General features: G+C 37.0%; 1 protein-coding gene across 1 annotated transcript; it reads left to right on the top strand.

Moving 5' to 3' along the window:
- Nucleotides 1-4385: 4385 nt before the first annotated feature.
- On the top strand, nt 4386-15007 carry LOC128551616 (monocarboxylate transporter 7-like; the record flags this gene model as incomplete). Its single annotated transcript, XM_053532510.1, has 3 exons — nt 4386-4585; nt 10128-10271; nt 14735-15007. Coding segments are annotated over exons 1-3 (589 nt in total), but the record flags the coding sequence as incomplete, so codon positions are not given.
- Nucleotides 15008-18535: the final 3528 nt, after the last annotated feature.

Raw genomic sequence — 18535 nt, 5'->3', positions numbered from 1 at the left:
CAGCAACTTGAAACAAAATGGCGGTTCGTTATGAAAAGTGGTCAATCGAAAGCTCGCTTACAAAAGCCAAAGTGCCCTATAAGGCCGCGGCCATCTTTAACGAACAAAAAGAGTTCAATGACACGCTAAATACCAATCTATCGCAAGTAGAATATTGCATCAAGCGCTTCATCATAATTGCAGAAATGAGCTTAACAGTTAGGGAAACTTTGGGTAACTGAGCCAGGGCAGCTCTTGGAAGCTAGTGTATTTGAAACAAATGCCATTAGGATCTTAACACTGGAACTTTTCAGGTACTGGATACATGTTTATATTCATATTTAGGCAGAATGTTCAAACTGCTTCTTTAGTGATGGTGATGGTGATAATAATGAGTGAATACAAAATTTGCACCGGGACCATGTGGACTATATGGACACTTCTAATATTGAGGTAGTAGACCCTTTTTCAATAGCATATCATCCGTTTGCAATGTATGACATTTAAGGTATTAGATCACTAATAGAGAACCTCCTTTTTGAAGAGTATTCAATTCCTACCATAAACCTACTTTTACTGCAATTCTTAGGGGGTCGTAGGTTCAAGCCCTACTGGGACCAATCTGTTTTCCTTATTTTCCTTTTTTCTAGTAACTTAAAGTCTTTCAAGACTAATTATTGTACAAAAATGGAAAAAGAGAAATCTTATAAGAGATTTCTTGGTGTTCAAAGTGAATTTACTACTTAAACGGAAGAGTTAGAGATACACATTTTTAAAATAATATTGAGTTACACGCGGTGAAAGTTCTCTATTTTGCTTTCACTCTTAGATTATATATTGTGGAAGAAATTTAGTTAGGTTTTATGTCTGTCCTACGGTTATTATTAAATGGAGTAAGAAAAAATTCAAAACAGAAACGCAGCATTCGACCTTAGTTTTTCAATGTTGAAGTATGTATTCTGTCTCATTAAATCCATTTACTTGAGGCACCATAGAAAAAATGATATTGACATTTTTATTTTGTGTTTTATATTTCTTTTATTAAAATTAATGGTAAAATGAGTTCTCTGCAAACGTGTTGGATAGTGGCTATCACTTTGAAATTTGTCTCCACTTGAGCTTGAGGAGATACCATAAGTTATACAAAATTTATAAAAAAGAAACGGCACGGTAAAAGTTTTTTTTAAAAATTGTAAAATTGTGCAAAACACGCTTACTTTTCAGAATATAACAAGCAAAGGCCATTTTGTAAACATTACTATTAGTGATCTAATACCTTAAAAATATAGTTTCATTCATTGATCAGGCAATATGACTGTGAAACGGAGTGAATTAATTCCTGTTTCTAATATTGTTTTGCATATTCTTTTCATTGGCTATCTGTTTAATTAAAGCACGCTGATGCAGTCTACGGGGAGGCTTTGGCGAACGGTTTGGGCTTAATCGCCGCCAAGACACCCCGCCCAACCTGTGCTCGTACAAGATCCGCTTCTTACTCCAGCTCGACCGGCGGCCCAGCCCGTAGAGCCAATCCTTTTCCCGAAGTAACGTTCCCTTCTACCGATTAGAGGCTGTTCACATTGAAGGCCTGTTACGGATATAGGTGCGGTCCAGTTATTTGTTTGTTTGGATTTAACGCCATTTTTCAACGGTATTTCGGTTACATAACGGCGGGCAATTAACCTAACCAGTGTTCCTGGATTCTATACCAGTACAAACCTGTTCTCCGCAAGTAACTGCCAATTTCTCCACATAAATCAGAGGTGGAAGACGGATGATTTCAGACATAACGTCTTTTGTCAAACCGTCTCGGATTTTGTCAAACCGCCAGGGGATCGGACCCACGATCCTTGTATCCGTAGATCTGCGATCTCCCTATTCAGCTAAGCAGATTTGCTGGTCCGGCATGAGACGAATATCATTCAAGAAGTAGTACTATGCATGTAAACATTAGAAAGAGCATGTCACGGTGGCACAGAGGAGACGTGCACTACTCTCTTTTTTTCAATTGCACTTCTTTTTTTATGTCGTTCCAATGAGATACTAACTTGAGGGAACGACTAAGTCTCTCGTTGTAATGAGTTACTATGTCGTAGGAACGACATAAAAAAAGAGAAGTTTAATTTTAAAAAAAGTATTGCATTGAAAAAAGGAGTAGCGCAATAAAATAGTAGTGTGATAAAAAAAGAATATTGCAACAAAAAAGAGTAGTGCATGCTAGCTATATCGAGGGAACGACCTACTAACTCGTTGGAACAAGTTAGCTATATCATTCCCACGACTTACTAGCTCGTTCCCACGACATAGTAAGTCGTTCCCACGACATAGCTATCTCGTTTCCACGAGTTAGTCAGCAAATCAAATTGTTTCTTATATTTATTATAGCTGTGATCATCATGAACGACCAAAGAACAAACTTGGACACTGTCTGTGGTCCCAGATGTGGCTGCTAAGTTTGTCTTTCTGAGTCAATCTGCATTAAGTCTAATTGGATGGACCCAATATTGAGTGGTAGAAACCCTTTTGGTATGTCAGTGACACTGTATGTCGGCCAATATCCGGCTAGTTTTTGTCGGCTTCAGGTTTAATTTGCCCGAACTTGACGTGGTGATGGTTGGACCCCAAGTCGGTGGGTATGAGCAGTTCCGTAAGGGCTGCTTTAGTATGCCGACGGTAGAGGCCCCATATACCATCTGACACTGCATGTAGGCCAATCTCCGGCTGGTTTGTGTCGCCTTTGGTGTTAATCCACTCGTACTAGACCTATTGCGAGTTGGAGTGGGTTGGGCCCCAGTCAGTTGACGCGGCAAAACGCAGCCAGTAAATGACCCACATACAGTGTCTGGGTCACGTTCTGTCCTCCGCCATCGGCAATCAGGAGTATTTCCGATGGAATGACTAACACCAGCCGACGAGTGGTCAGACCATCTCCAACCCCAGATTGACTGAAGGTGACAAAAACAGCCGGACACGAGTCCACATATATTGTCATGGGCCGTTCGGACCTCTGCCAGAGCCTTCCCGACGGAAAAGTTCATACCACACGACTGGGGTTTGAGCTACTCCAAACTCTACTAGGTCGAGTTCAGGTTAACTGACTCTAAAGGTGACATATCTGGGACCACAGACAGTGTCCAAGTTTGTTCGTCCATGATGATCACAGGTATGTTAAACATAACAAACAATTTGACTGGCTGACTAAGTCGTGGGAATGAGATAGTCATGTCGTGGTAACGAGTACATAGCTAACTCGTTCCCACGAGTTAGTAAGTCGTTCCCTTGACATAGCTAGCATGACTACTCTTTTTTGTTGCACTATTCTTTTTAGTTCACCTGAGCACGAAGTGCTCAAAGGTGAGCTTTTGTGATCGCCCTGTGTCCGTCGTCCGTCCGTCCGTCGTCCGTCCGTCGTCAACAATTTGACTGTTAACACTATAGAGGTCACAATTTTAACCCAATCTTAATGAAACTTGGTCAGAATGTTACCCTCAATAAAATCTTTGACGAATTTGATATTGGGTTATCTCGGGTCAAAAACTAGGTCACCTGGTCAAAACAAAGAAAAATCTTTTTAACACTGTAGAGGCCACATTTATGACTGTATCTTCATACATTTTAGTCAGAATGTTAATCTTGATAGTCTCAAGGTCCAGGTTGAATCTGGGTTATGTAGAATCAAAAATTAGGTCACCAGGTTAAATCAAAGGAAAAGCTAGTTAACACTGTAGAGGCAATATTTATGACCATATCTTAATGAAACTTGGTCAGAATGTTGATCTTGATGATCTATAGGTCAAGTTCAAATCTGGGTCAGGTGGGGTCAAAAACTAGGTTACAAGATCAAATCAAAGGAAAAGCTTGTTAACACTCTAGAGGCCACATTTAAGACTGTATCTTCATGAAACTTGGTCAGAATGTTAATTTTGATTATCTTTAGGTCAAGTTCGAATCTGGGTTATGTGAGGTCAAAATCTAGAGTACCGGGTCAAATCAAAGGAAAAGCTAGTTAACACTTTAGAGATCACATTTATGACCATATCTTTATGAAACTTGGTCAGAATGTTAATCTTCATGATCTTTAGGTCAATAGGTCAGGAGAGCGATACAGGGCCTTCATGGCCCTCTTGTTTATTACACTACTTTTTTTTATTGGGCTACTCCTTTTTAAATGCAATGCTTTTTTAAAAATTGCTGTTTTTAAGTCGTTCCCACGACATACTAAGTCGTTCCCTCGAGTTAATATCTCATGGGAACAACATAAAAAGGGAAGTGCAATTGAAAAAAAAGAGTAGTGTCACTTCTGTGCCACCGTAGAATGTACTGATCCGTACAATAATCTTGATGGTTTAGTATCAGTATTACAATATGCGTATTATCTTTCGTCTTTACACGCAGTTATATAAAGTCTACTTTATATGTGGATTATATGTTAACATGATAAGGAAAGGCTTTCTTGTGACTGCATGTCTCTTTATACATATGCTCTCCCCAGGACTGAGTGTTTCATTTGGTATCTTGTACAGAGAAATGCGACTAGAGTTTGGAACAAGCCATACGGAAGCGGCATGGATTGCGTCTATTTTCAATGGATTATTAGGATTTGTTGGTAAAGTTTTATAACTTAGTTTATTACCTAAATGTGAGCTGATACACACGATTAACTCCGTATATTATCTGGAGTAAAATTTAAATTTGTTAATTATTTTATTTCTATGGTTTTGTATACATAAGTGGAATTAAGGTTTCAAAAGTTACAGTTACAATGTGATGTATAATACGTGGAATATTAAAAATGCTCGACATATTGCTCTAATTTCTGTGTAACTCGTAGAACACGAAATGCCCCCCCCCCCCCCCCCACCCTTGATGCATTCAGAAATGCACAAGGAACAGAAATTATTTGTTCACTGTGAACTGGTCATTTGACCTACTGACCTCAAATCAATAATTGTGGGTCATTTACCAGTCATAAGTGACCTCTGTATCAAATTTGATCTTAAACAAAAGCATCCTCTAGTTATTTGGCAAAAAAATTTCTGTTGTTCTATGTCAATGTGACCTTGACCTTTGACATACAGACCTCAAAATCATATGGGGAATCTGATGGTCATGATGAACCTTCCTATTAAGTTTTATTATCCTAGGTCCAAGCGTTCTCAAGTTATTGCCCGGAAATGGTTTAACTGTTCCAGGTCAATGTTACCTTGACCTTTGACAAACTGACCTCAAATCCATATTGTCATCTGCTGTTCATGGCCAACATCTCTATCAACCTTCATGATCTTAGACCTAAGCATTCTTAAGCTATCACCCGGAAACCGTTTAAATGTTATGGATCACTATGACCTTGACCTTTGACTTACAGACCTCAGACTCTAATATGGTCATCTGCTGGTCATAACCAACCTCCTGATTAATTTTCATGATCCTAGGCCTCAGCGTCCTTGCGTATCATCCGGAAACCGTTTAACTGTTTTGGGTCACTGTGACCTGTAAAAAGTCTCCCCGTACTTGGATTCAGTGTTGTTATATTTTCCGGTCCTTTGGGATCATAGAGATCATTCAACATTTGTGAGTGCCGCTTTAGCCGGTGCTAGGGGGCGTGAGAGATGCTGCCCACTTCATTACCTCACATGAACAGACTCAATCAAACCGAGTCTGCTATTATTCTTGGTTGCATTCCTTCTTTGCTTCCAAAGGATCTTTTTACAGATTTTATTAACCATTGGCCTACTGACCTCAGAATCGAAAAGAGTCATCTGCTGGTCATGACCACCCACTTTTATAAACTATAGGCCGAAGTGTTCTTGAGTTATCATCCAGAAACCGTTTAACTTTTCCTGGTCGCTGTGACCTTGATCTTTGACCTACTGACCTCAAAATCAACATGGTCATCAACTTGTCATAAACAACCTTTCTATCAACCTTCATGATCCTAGGCCAAAGCGTTCTTGAGTTATCATCCGGAAACCGTTAAACTGTTCCTGGTCACTGTGACCTTGACCTTTGATCTACTGACCTCAAAATCAACTGGGTCATCTACTGGTCATGAACAACCATTCTATCAACATTCATGATCCTAGGCCCAAGCGTTCTTAAGTTATCATCCGGAAACCGTTTAACCGGTCCAGGTCACTGTGACCTTGACCTTTAGCCTACTTACTCAAAATCAGCAGGGTCATTGACAAAAACAATAAACAAAGTTTGAAATGGAGGCTCCGTCTTGAAACGGTCATTAATCTATATAAAGGAAACTAGGGATTTAAACGAGTTTAGGGCATGCCAACCTCCCACTTACTCTTTTTATCAACAAGCTAGACAAGACAATGTCCCCATTGAGACAGGTTCTAGCATTAGTGACAAAATTCAAGACTATAAAAGGTAAAACATATAGATTGTGTCAATGTAAGGTATAATTACACCAGTGTACTGAACATCTTGTCTGAAGTCAGAGAACCAAGATCTTAACTTTTAAAGGCACGATTGAGCAGTCAGCAAGACAAAATTCCACTCCCTCGTTTTAGTAGGCTTTGGGAGAAAAGTTTCTTACGCTTCGATAATCATCGCATCATCAAATAGGAAAGCATAGCGACTAACTGCAAAGGGACCAGCCACCAAACATGCACTGTATTTCACTATTTTCGCATTGATTCTTCTGATAAACTGACAGTCCCTGTGTGGTGACATTTTGTTGATTTTTCCTGCTTCTTAGTTCTGTTCGTGTATGTCCGTGTATATGTCTGTGTCTTGTATGGTGTCCCACGGTGTTTTTTTTTTTTGCTTGTCTGTTTGCTCTATCTGTGTATGTATGTGTCAGTTGTAGGTGTTTGTCTTCTTACATATTTTATTGTATATGTGCGTGTTTGCACTGCTGTGGTTTGCGGTGTAAGACTACGTATTTGAAGCGTGACTTTTCCTGTTTAATATTCATCCTTGCCTTTTTCCACTTTCCCCAACAACCCTACCCTTTTATCTACCTCTAACCCACTTTTAGCTCGACTATTCGAAGAATATGGGTAGCTATACTATTCGCACCGGCGTCGGCGTTGGTTAAAGCTTTATTATACCGTCAAATGAACACTATCGAAGATATTCAACTGAGACTTGGAATACTTGCATATTGTGACAGTGTGCACCTGTATTTTAAGGGACGTTGCTCTGTCAGCAGTATTTTCAGTTATGCTCCTTTTTAACTTAAAGTAAAATACTTTGAACCCTATCAAAGATATTCAACTGAGACTTGGAATACTTGCATATAGTGACAGTGTGCTCATGTATGACAAGGGACATTGCTCTGTCAAAAATATTTTCAGAGTAATGCTAATGTAAATACTGCATACAAGTTTCTGCCATTGGAAGTACTTGTAAATTACAGCAGGTTTAATAATTTTCAACCTTACTGTGACAGTTGTAACTACTATTATAAAATCCATGAGCGCGCTGTCACCAGACAGCTCTTGTTTGTTTGTTTTTTTTTTTTGTTTTTTTGTTGTTGTTTTTTAGCTCACCTGAGCAATGCTCAGGTGAGTTTTTCTGATCACTCGATGTCCGGCGTCTGTCTGTCTGTCGTCTGTCCGTCAACATTTCGCTTGTGTATGCGATACAGGCTGTATTTTTGAACTGATATTCATGAAATTTGGTCAGAATGATTACCTTGATGAAATCTATGCCGAGTTCGAAAATGAGTCATCTGGGTTCAAAAACTAGGTCACTAGGTCAAATCAAAGAAAAACCTTGTGTATGCGATAGAGGCTGTATTTTTCAATTAAACTTCATAAATTTTGGTCAGAATGATTATCTTGATAAAATCTAGGTCGAGTTCGAAAATGGGTCATCTGGGGTCAAAAACTAGGTCACTAGGTCAAATCAAAGAAAAAGCCTGTGTATGTGATAGAGGCTGTATTTTTCAATTAATCTTCATGAATTTTGGTCAGAATGATTATCTTGATGAAATCTAGGCCGAATGCGAAAACGGGTCATCTGGGGTCAAAAACTAGGTCACTAGGTCAAATCAAAGAAAAAGCTTGTGTACGCGATAGAGGCTGTATTTTTCAATTGATCTTCCTGAAATTAAGTCAAAATAAAAACCTTAAAGAAATCTAGGCTGAATTTGAAAATGGGTCATCTGGGGTTAAAAAGAAGGTCACTAGGTCAAATCTAAGAAAAACCTTGTGTATGCCATAGAGGCTGTATTTTTCAATTGATCTTCATGAAATTTTGTCAGAATGATTGCCTTGACGAAGTCTAGGTCAAGTTTGAATATGGGTCATCTGGGGTCAAAAATTAGGTCACTATGTCAAATCAAAGAAAAACATTGTGTATGCAATAGAGGCTATATTTTCCGATTGATCTTCCTGAAATTAAGTCAGAATGATTGCCTTGATGAAATGTTGGTCAAATTTGTATATAGGTCATCTTGGATCAAAAAGTAGGTCACTGGGTCAAATCAAAGAAAATACTTATTTATACTCAAGGTTTTTGCTCCAATTTTAATGATAATTGGTCAGAATATTTTTTTCCATGAAATCACTAGGTCAAATTATGGTGTGTTATGGTGTGTTTCTCAGGTGAGCGACCTAGGGCCATCTTGGCCCTCTTGTTTTTTGTTTTTTGTTTTTTATTGCATATAATAATGCACTTGTTTTTGAATTTTTGAAGCAACCCATCTGCTGCTATAATCTTACGTTCCAGTTTCTTTTTGCGGGCCTCATTTGTGATGCATAGCTCTATTGCTGTATTTGGGGTGCTCCGTGCTTCCGGGAAATTAAGCATACTTTTTATTTTTTATTTAGTACACGTTTTACAAATATTTGATTAAAATAAGCATTATGTTTCATTTTCCGAAGTTTATAAACTACATCCCCATAGTATTCATGGTATGAAAGTGTTTTAGGTTTGTTTTAAATTTCTTAGAAGTTCGGACGATCTGTTGTAAAATTTAGTTTTTAATGATATGGGCAACCCTGTTGTAAGGGGGTGGGGGTGACCGGATAACGTTTCATGATGGGGACTAGTACTTAATAACTATTGATTCAAAAATAAGAAACTAATGGGGTATAAATTTACTGATTGTTGTGATATATGTATGTTAAGAAACGAGAGTACATTTCGGGATATTCATAAATCGCCCCTCTTATATCTACGTAAGCTACTTATGAAGCTGTTCAAATATTCATTTCTTTTCATCTCGAATATTCAGTCTCGCGGTTTCATTTGATATCTGTAAGGATATTTCAAGCTTCTCAAATTCCAAAAACTGCTTGAACCTTTAGGATTTGTTTTTTCAATCTTGGTTCCGCAACCGAGAAAGTTTGTTTGTTTGTTTGTTTGTTTTGGGTTTAACGCCGTTTTTCAACAGTATTTCAGTCATGTAACGGCGGGCAGTTAACCTAACCAGTGTTCCTGGATTCTGTACCAGTACCAACCTGTTCTACGCAAGTAACTGCCAACTTCCCCACATGAATCAGAGGTGGAGGACTAATGATTTCAGACACAATGTCGTTTATCAAATAGTCACGGAGAACATACGCCCCGCCCGAGGATCGAACTCACGACCCCGCGATCCGTAGACCGACGCTCTACCTACTGAGCTAAGCGGGCGGGCTGCAACCGAGAAAGACCAAGGGAGAAAATCAAATTTTTATATTCCGATAAGTCATTTTGTAGCTACGTTTACAAAATATACTTACGCAAAATTTGTAGCTGGTTGTGCAAGCAGGATAGATAAAACAAACATTAAAATACTTCCTGTGGGTATCTAACATGTATCCAGTGCACAGTTATAAATAAGAATAATTGAGAATGATCAGTCCTCGAGGTCGGGGACGCAGATTTTTCAGCCTTATCCGGCCTTTATGTATTGACGGTCACGGAGCTATTTGATCCAAAGTTCCTATAATCTCAACTTTTAAATATTACTCACAACCTCGGGTATACTAAACAATCTAGTATACCCGAGTTTGTGAGTAATTTTTAAAAAGTGATATTATGGAAACTTTGGATCATATTCTTAAAGGCTGTAAGCTCCGTCAATATATAAAGGCCGGATAAGACCGAAAAATCTGCGTTCCCGACCTCCTGTGTCATTGAAGTATCGAACAAATCCATTTCGAATGACTACACCTTTATTATAGCTTTCGTATTTACAGGTATCCCTCTCAGTTTAGTTGCTAATAAAATAGGTGAAAGATGGCCAACAGTTTGTGGTTCACTACTTCTAGCTTTAGGTATGCTGACAAGTATGTTTGCAAAGAAGACCAGCATAATGTACGTGACTTACGGCCTACTTGCAGGTAATACTTCAACTTTAAGGCTAATAAAGCCTTTAAATATTGATATGTTTAGACGTAGTATAGATTATATCGCAACATTTAATTAAGAAAGAATTTATAGCAAAATTGAGTGCTTTAACACTATTTATGCACGATGGGTGGTTATACGTCGGATGTAATAATTTCACGAGGGAAATTATTTGAACGACGTATTACCACCCGAATGCATAAATAGTGTTAAAACACGCTTATGCTATAAATTATTTCGATTCTAACATGCCTTTAATCTAAAACAGTAGATGAAATATAGCAGCGCTCTTTCTTGGTCGCAACAAAAACATTGAAGTCATCGCACGTTAACGTGATGTCATACTAGCGTTAGGCCTAGAGTGTTTTAACAAAGACAAACATATTAGAATTTATGTTCTTCACAGAAATATTGAAATTTATCTGTGAAATAAAATTGATATTTTCACCGTTTCAAACAGTGAAAATATCATTTTTATTTTTCACTGGACACAGGTACGGAACTACATTTGAATGCGAAAGAATATGAATTATAAATTATAAATAATAGAAAATTTCTTGGAGAATATTAGATCTACTTCAGTAAAGATATATAGATATATAAAATACTAACAGGATTATAAATATTTACATTCTATCATAATAAAATGTAAAAGAAATCGGGAAACGTATTAGAACTATTTACAGACCGCCTCGGTAGCCTAGTGGTAGAGCGTCCGCTTCGAGTGCGGGAGGTCGTGGGTTCGATCCCCGGCCGCGTCATACCAAAGACGTAAAAAAATGATACTAGCAGCTTCCTTGCTTGGCGCTCAGCATTAAGGGGATAGTGCTAGGACTGGTCAGCCCGGTGTCAGTATAATGTGACTGGGTGGGGTATCATGCCACGTGTCTACGGCGTGATATTCCAGTGAGGCAGCACTATAAAGTTGGGCATTGTGCTCACTGCTACAAGTAGACACCGTCGTCCTGTAGACACAGGACTATTTACAGACTTTATGCAAAGATATCATGACGTCACGACATTATATAATTAAAAGTACATGAAATAAATAGACAATTTGTTAATTACAGTTTAAGATCGAAATATATTTCACTCGCGCCACTTGTAAATATTGCATTACAGATCTAGTGTTCACTCGGTGAAATATATTTCTATCTTTGAAATATCTTCTATACAGGTGGAGTTTATCGTTCTATGAAAGTTCAAACAGTTGAATAACTACAGTCTGACAACTTATATATATATTATCTACAAATATTTCAAAACTATTAACATCATGTCTAACTGCTGTGAAAGCTCACGTGGAAAGATACTGCGATAAAGTATACGAAAACTCTGGTAAACACTTATTTGGGTCGATTAAAAATTCTGGCGAAATCCTGGATAAGTTGAAAATTAATAATTACAAGGTATCTACAGTCAGTACATACGATGTTTCTACTTTGTATACCACTTTACCACATAACTTAATAAATGACAAATTAACTGCCCTAATTCAAAAGACTTTTGCCAGAGAGAATGCTACATTTATCACTTGCAATTTTGATAAAGCTTTTTTTACTAGCAATATTATTAAACATTATTCTATGTGGACCTGTGACGAAGTTTGTAAAGCCCTTTCCTTTTTATTGAACAACATTTACATCAGGTTTGGGAATGCAGTTTTTAGACAAGTTGTTGGTATTCCCATGGGAACAAATTGTGCACCCCTTGTCGCAGATTTGTTTTTATATTGTTATGAAAGAGACTTTATGTTGAGCCTTTCTCCAGATACGCAAGCAGATATTATAACTGCATTTAATAATACATCACGCTATCTGGATGATATTCTTAATATGGATAATCCGTTTTTTTGGTCATTTGGTGGGTACTATTTATCCTAGGGAGCTTCAGTTAATTAAAACTAACAATTCGGATATGATGCTTCATTTTTAGATTTACATCTCTCTACTTATGACAAATTTATACATACCAAAATTTATGACAAGAGGGATGATTTTAATTTTAGTATTGTAAATTTTCCCCATTTGGATGGGGATGTACCTCAGGCTACATCTTATGGGGTATATATTTCTCAATTAATTCGGTTTGCCAGAGCGTGTAGTCATGTCAAGCATTTCAATGAACGTAATCAATATATTACAAGTAAACTTCTTCAGCAAGGCTACCGTTATTACAAATTGCGTAAATATTTTACTAAATTTTATTATCGTAATTCTGATTTAGTTTTAAAATTCAATAGTAATTTAAAGACACTTCTGCGAGAAGGTATTTCTAAACCCGTTTTTTATGGGGATGTGGTTTGCAAACTTCGTAAGATCTTGGGTCATGGTAATTTTCCAAATGTATTTGGAAAGATTATCAAACGTTTTATAAAAAGAGGTTACGACCCAACTGTTTTGATACATACCGCATGTTTAGTGTTCAACCCGTTTACAGTTGGACACTACGCTTCCCTCTTTGATTGCGTCTGACGGAAGAGGGGGAGGACTCTATGATGAGCAGTTTTTAAATCCTACCAGGACTGAACTGTTTTGATATTTGTCTTCTGGCCTGTTTCGTCGGGCCCTTAAGGGTGTTTCTCTTGTTGCTCTGTCTTCTGAAAAGGCATTGAGTACATACGTTTTTGGTTCTTAAGGTTTGCTTTTTATATATTTATACACTAGCATTTTTGTGTTTTACATGCCATGCCTTTTTGTTTCCATTACGTGTGTTAGAGATTCACCTGGAGGGGATTACTTTTATTTACACTGTCCCATGTCTTTGGAACATGGTGGGGGTAAGAGTGAGGTTGGGTGCGCACCATAAACCGGTTTAAGCTCCCCAGTGGTGTTTTTGCCATTGACCGTTCCAAGGCGGTGCCCCACTGTGTTCCTTTGTTTGTTCGTTTTGTCCTTGTATGTTGACTTTGTGTGCGCGCGCGTGTGTATGCTTATTATTCGTCTTGTCCTTATGTGTTGGCTTTGAGTGTGTGTGTGTGTGTGTTGTTCGTTTTGTCCTGATGTGTAAGCTTTGAGTGTGTGTGTGTGTGTGTGTGTGTGTGTGGTGCACGCGTTTGCGTGCTGGGGGGTTCGTTTTGAGGAGGCTGCGCTTTTGGTGCGTGGCATTCCCTGTTTGATATTTTTCTTTGTTTTTATATACATATAATTCCAGTCCTTTGTTACTCATTTGCTCATGTTTGTAATGCCTAGTAATAGAATATTGATACTTTTTTCAGTAACGGTTTAAATAAGAGTTGGTAGTGGTGGCATTTGTCTTCTTTACAGAGTGAAGGTGACATGTCCCCAGGTCACAGTTATTAATTATAAATTGAACGCTAAAATTAATGTTAATTCAGCGAATCGAATAACGTATTCATTTACAACCAAAAACTCCTGTAGTTTACAAAATAATTACTTTTGAGGCAAAAAGATAGATATAACCTATTTTTTAAAGATAATAAGAGTCTAGAAATTGATGTCTAAATCACAACCAAAACTGATTTTTCAAATGTGCAATTTATGAAAGTTTTCATGATATATGTATTATCTTTCTATGGGCTTCCTTGCCAACTGATTGTAAAAACAAATGATTAAAAAATATTGGTACTGAATTAAAAAAAAAATCAATCTATTTCAATTTAATTCATGACCAGCACTCAAAAACTGTGAATGAGACCGGGCTGTACGGTGATTCAGAACAAACGCAATGCCTGAGGTGAATACCTTACATAGGATCTACCAGACGTCAAGTTCAATATACTTCTCCAAAATCAAAATAAAAGACTGATTTTAAAAAATTAGACCGAACAAGTAATGAGCCCTACTTTTATTCACGGAGGGGAAACGTACACCGGGTGTAGTCCAAACCGTTTGATTTTTTAGGTTAGATTTCAGTCAGTTTTATACTGATATTTTCATACAGAAACGAAAGGTAACAAAGAGCTTAGTCGGTTATTCTGAAGATGTCTCGCAATATAGTTGCCCAGTTATAGTTGAAAGGTTCATGATTGCTCACAAATAATCAACAAGGTGATATTCTTTTCAAACAACGAAAAATAAATAGGCAATAAGTAGCAGAAGTAGAATATTATGGATGTAAATTCTAGCGTTGTTCGTGCTCCGTTCGTCTGCATGCGTCGCTCCGGCGTCGTATCTGTTATGACTAGACATACAGAGTTTGTTATATAATAATGATTTTCGGCTGTAACCAGCATACCTCCATATGTTATAACTGGTTTCAGTTGTATAAGGACGAAATTGTGTCGGGATTCAATGTTTGTCTGGCAGTTTTATACTCCCGGGGAAAATAATTTAACGTTTCATGTATTAGCTGCGATGACAATTGTTTTTATACATTTGAAATATTGCTAAAAATAAAAATTAATGATATTTTCCTAATACAAGTTTGGATATCATTTCAATTAGTTTTCACGTTATTTTAATGTCTTTGTATAACTGTTGTCACAATTTTGAAGGCTCAGGAGCCGGAATGATAGATTTCTGTGCAAATACACATCTTGTTGCAAACTTCAACGATAAATGGCGCCCTGTTGCTGCGACAGTTACTAATGCTGGAGTACCACTGAGCGCATTAATATTACCACCAATCCTTACAATAGTGATTGAACAATTCGATTTGAAGAAGGCGTTACTGTTTCTTGCCTGTTTGTCGTTGCTAGGGGTACCAGCGGGTCTCTGTTTCTATCCACAGAAACTAACCGATATCTCCCAGTCGGAATCAATTACCGGTTTGTAATGTAATCATTTCATGTTTATGTAATGTGGTAAAAAGATCTTGTAGGTTGCTTAATATAATAATGATTTATATAGTAATATTGTCAGTAATAAACTCTATCAAAGACACAAAATCACAGAATAATGAGAATATATCGCATATTACAGTTCAACCATCTTAATAATACGTAAACAATAATGACCACCAATAAAGATTGCACCGAGTTTATGTTGACATTCAGATTTATTTTAAATAAACGGTGTCTTTATACAGTAATATTGATATTACCAGAAAAAAATAGCAGATCTTAAGCTTATTCTTAGACATCGTCCATAATAACAGAACCTGTTCTGTTATTTTTTCTTGTTCAGGTTACTTGTTTTTATTGCAAATTGCGAGGACTCAATTTTCAGGGAGGGCGACAAAACAATTTATTGAGTAACTTTTTTTTGTTGTATATACTGGTACGTGAGTAGTCCCCGGACAGAAATCGCATATATTTCGTCCTCAAAAGCTTAAACAATATGAAGAATAGAAACGATTAACATATATACATACCTTAGCTCTGGTATTACCAGTTCAGTGTTTTTCCTGTGAAATGACGTCACGTTCGCGGGAAATTAGCGAGACCCGAAAAGGGGTCTGTAGAACGTCAATTTTTAACATGCTCGATAATAATACCCGGACACCATTTTTTCATGAATATATTTGTCGGGAACTGCCCATATGAGCTGGAGTTATGAAAAAGACAAATGATATTTTATATAACTGTAAAAAGATCAAACGTTTGCGTCAAATGTATTTGTCCCAGCCACAGGACAAATTGCGAGAACAGAAAATAGAATAAATATGCTTAAGTCACAGATGTTAATTTTACAATAACTGGCTAATCAAATTATTTTGGTAAATTAGTATTGTTGTCACAAAGAAAATAAGTTTTCTTGTTGAAAGTGTATAATTCGTCTGCTAGTCGTGTAGTAAAGACATGTAGCCTTAATTTTAAAACCCTCTAGACGGGCATCTCTTGCGCATGCGCAATAAAAACGGAAGCCCCGCCAGTGAAAATATAAACAGGTAACCATGCGGTAGAATTTCCACGATTATTATACTCATACGATTACCTGTGAAATCAAAGCACTGAGAGGACTGATGTGGGCAGCGGTTGACAGCTTCTGGTAATGGGCATGAACAGTTAGCTTAAGTTTGGTGATTCTAGTTAAACTACTTTTGATTAATAAGCATTTTCAACCAATTTTTACCAAATCAAGGGGCAAAACTCTGCTTTTACTTTGTCAAAGGGGATAAAATAATATATGAGCAAAGCTCATGTGCTTATTGAAGATTTTGTGAGGTTTGGTTAATCTTTCTCAACATCTTTTTTGAATTATAAGCATTTGTTTAACAAATCAATGGGAAACACTCTGCTTTTACTCGAACAGTTTAATGTGAGCAAAGGTCATGGACTAACTGATAATTATGTAATGTTTGGAGATTCTAGTTTTAACAAGAGCTTGTAGAACACTTGCATGAATTAACTGACAAGGAACAGAATTTATTGGTCACTGCACACTGGAAATTTGACGTATTGACATTAAATCATAATTATGGGTCATTTACCAGTCTTAAATGACTTCCGTATCAAATGTGATTTTACACCAAATCATAATCTAGTTTTCTGGCAAAAAGTTCTATTGTCAATGTGATCTTGACCGTTGACCTACTGAACTAGGGGTCATCTGCTGGTCATGACAAATCTCCCGCTCAACATTCGTGATCCTATCCATAGCCTTCTCCAGTTATCATCCGAAAACCGGTTGGTCTACAGACCGACCGACATCCGTCAAACAATAACATTTACAATATACCCTTCCTCCTTAAGATGTCCATGTCTCCCCCAGTGTATAGTTTTAATAGGCAAGAAGTCAATAGAGGATAAGAGCGAAAGACAAAGAGACACTAATGGTTGGCTGCAATAGGCATCATCTACTTGGCGTGTCCAATCACTCTATGAAGTTTCAAGATTTTGGGTTCAGTGGTTCTCAAGTAAACCGTTTTCCATGTTCAGGTCCCTGTAACATTGACCTTTAATCGAGTGAGCCCAAAGTCAACAGGGGTCATCTACTCTGCATGTCTAATCATCCTATGAAGTTTCAACATTCTGGGTCAAGTGATTCTCAAGTTATTGATCAGAAAGATTTTTTCCATCTTCAGGCAACTGTGACCTTTCCCTTAGGTCAAGTGACCCCAGAAACATTAAGGGTCATTAGTCGCCGGTAGAAACCGGCGACTATATTTGATACGCTTTAGGATTCTGCAGCTGGTAGGAGAAGTTATTAAAATATGAAAAAAAGAAAAAAATGATATTGTAAATAAAAGAAAAATATGGCAGTTAATGAAAGGCTTACATAAAGGAATTAGGAGCTGAAAATTGCATAACATTTTTATTATTTCAAAAGATAGCTTTTTAGGAAAATAGATAAAAATGTATAAAGAACTTATCTCTACACTCCGTATTAATAGCCCTATCACGTGATCTGAAACAGGTAAACATTCTCACTACACTGCAGGGAGAATGCCTTTACAATGGATTTGCAACCATGTCAGATTAATAACCACAGTTAATCTATTTTTTTCACTTGCTAATACATAAACAATTAGACCCTCAACCATTTAAGCCCAGTCTTTACAACATTCAACAGATAATTTCAGAAATGGCCTCTAGTAGTTCTTTGAATTGGAATAAAAATTAAATGGAATTCTAAAATATTGCTGATTACTTAAAAGAAAGAGGAAATAAAACAGGGTATTTGAAAAAGGATACACTTTTTTATTAAAAGTTATATACACGATGCGTTTGTTTGTAAAACAGACAATGAATTCCTTCTAAAAGCAAAATGTTGTCGAAGTAAGAGGAAAAATGAATTACCATATACATCGTCTAAAAGAATCAAAAGTTCTTGACGGACAATGTACTGTTTTGCCGGGTGAATAAAAAATGTGTAGTTTCATTTAAACAATTGAAACTTAATTAAATTTTTGTGTGTTATTTATTCAAGATAACACTAGTTAATTTTTGCAATGTGTACATGTGGTATGTAAACACACTGGCTGGGAAACTCTGTGTATGCCTGTTACGGATCACGTGATAAATTTTGTCTATATGGAGTATATGTATATCATTAAATTTCGTGATTTTTTTTACTTTATTCCAAATTCAGTTCTCCGGCGATTTGATGCTCTGCATCAAAATTTTACTTGTCTACTCTATAATTCCTATCATCGTGATTGAAGGTTCTGGGTCAAATGATTCTAAAGTTATTGGTTGGAAACTGCTTTCCATGTTCTGGTTCCTGTGACCTTAACTTCTGTAACTTCAAGTGATTCAAAAATCAATAGGGATCATCTACTCTACATGTTCAATCATCCTATGAAGTTTCAATATTTTGGGTCAAGTGGTTCTCAAGTTTTTGATCAGAAACGGGTTTCCATGTTCAGGCCCTTGTGACCTTGAGGGCTTGACAGGTGATTTTTTTTCAAATGA

The sequence above is a fragment of the Mercenaria mercenaria genome, unplaced genomic scaffold (genome assembly GCF_021730395.1).
Source record: "Mercenaria mercenaria strain notata unplaced genomic scaffold, MADL_Memer_1 contig_132, whole genome shotgun sequence".
Classification (NCBI taxonomy): Eukaryota; Metazoa; Mollusca; class Bivalvia; order Venerida; family Veneridae; genus Mercenaria; species Mercenaria mercenaria.
The sequence above is the reverse complement of the archived record's forward strand: the minus strand, read 5'-3'. Positions and strand labels throughout refer to the sequence as shown.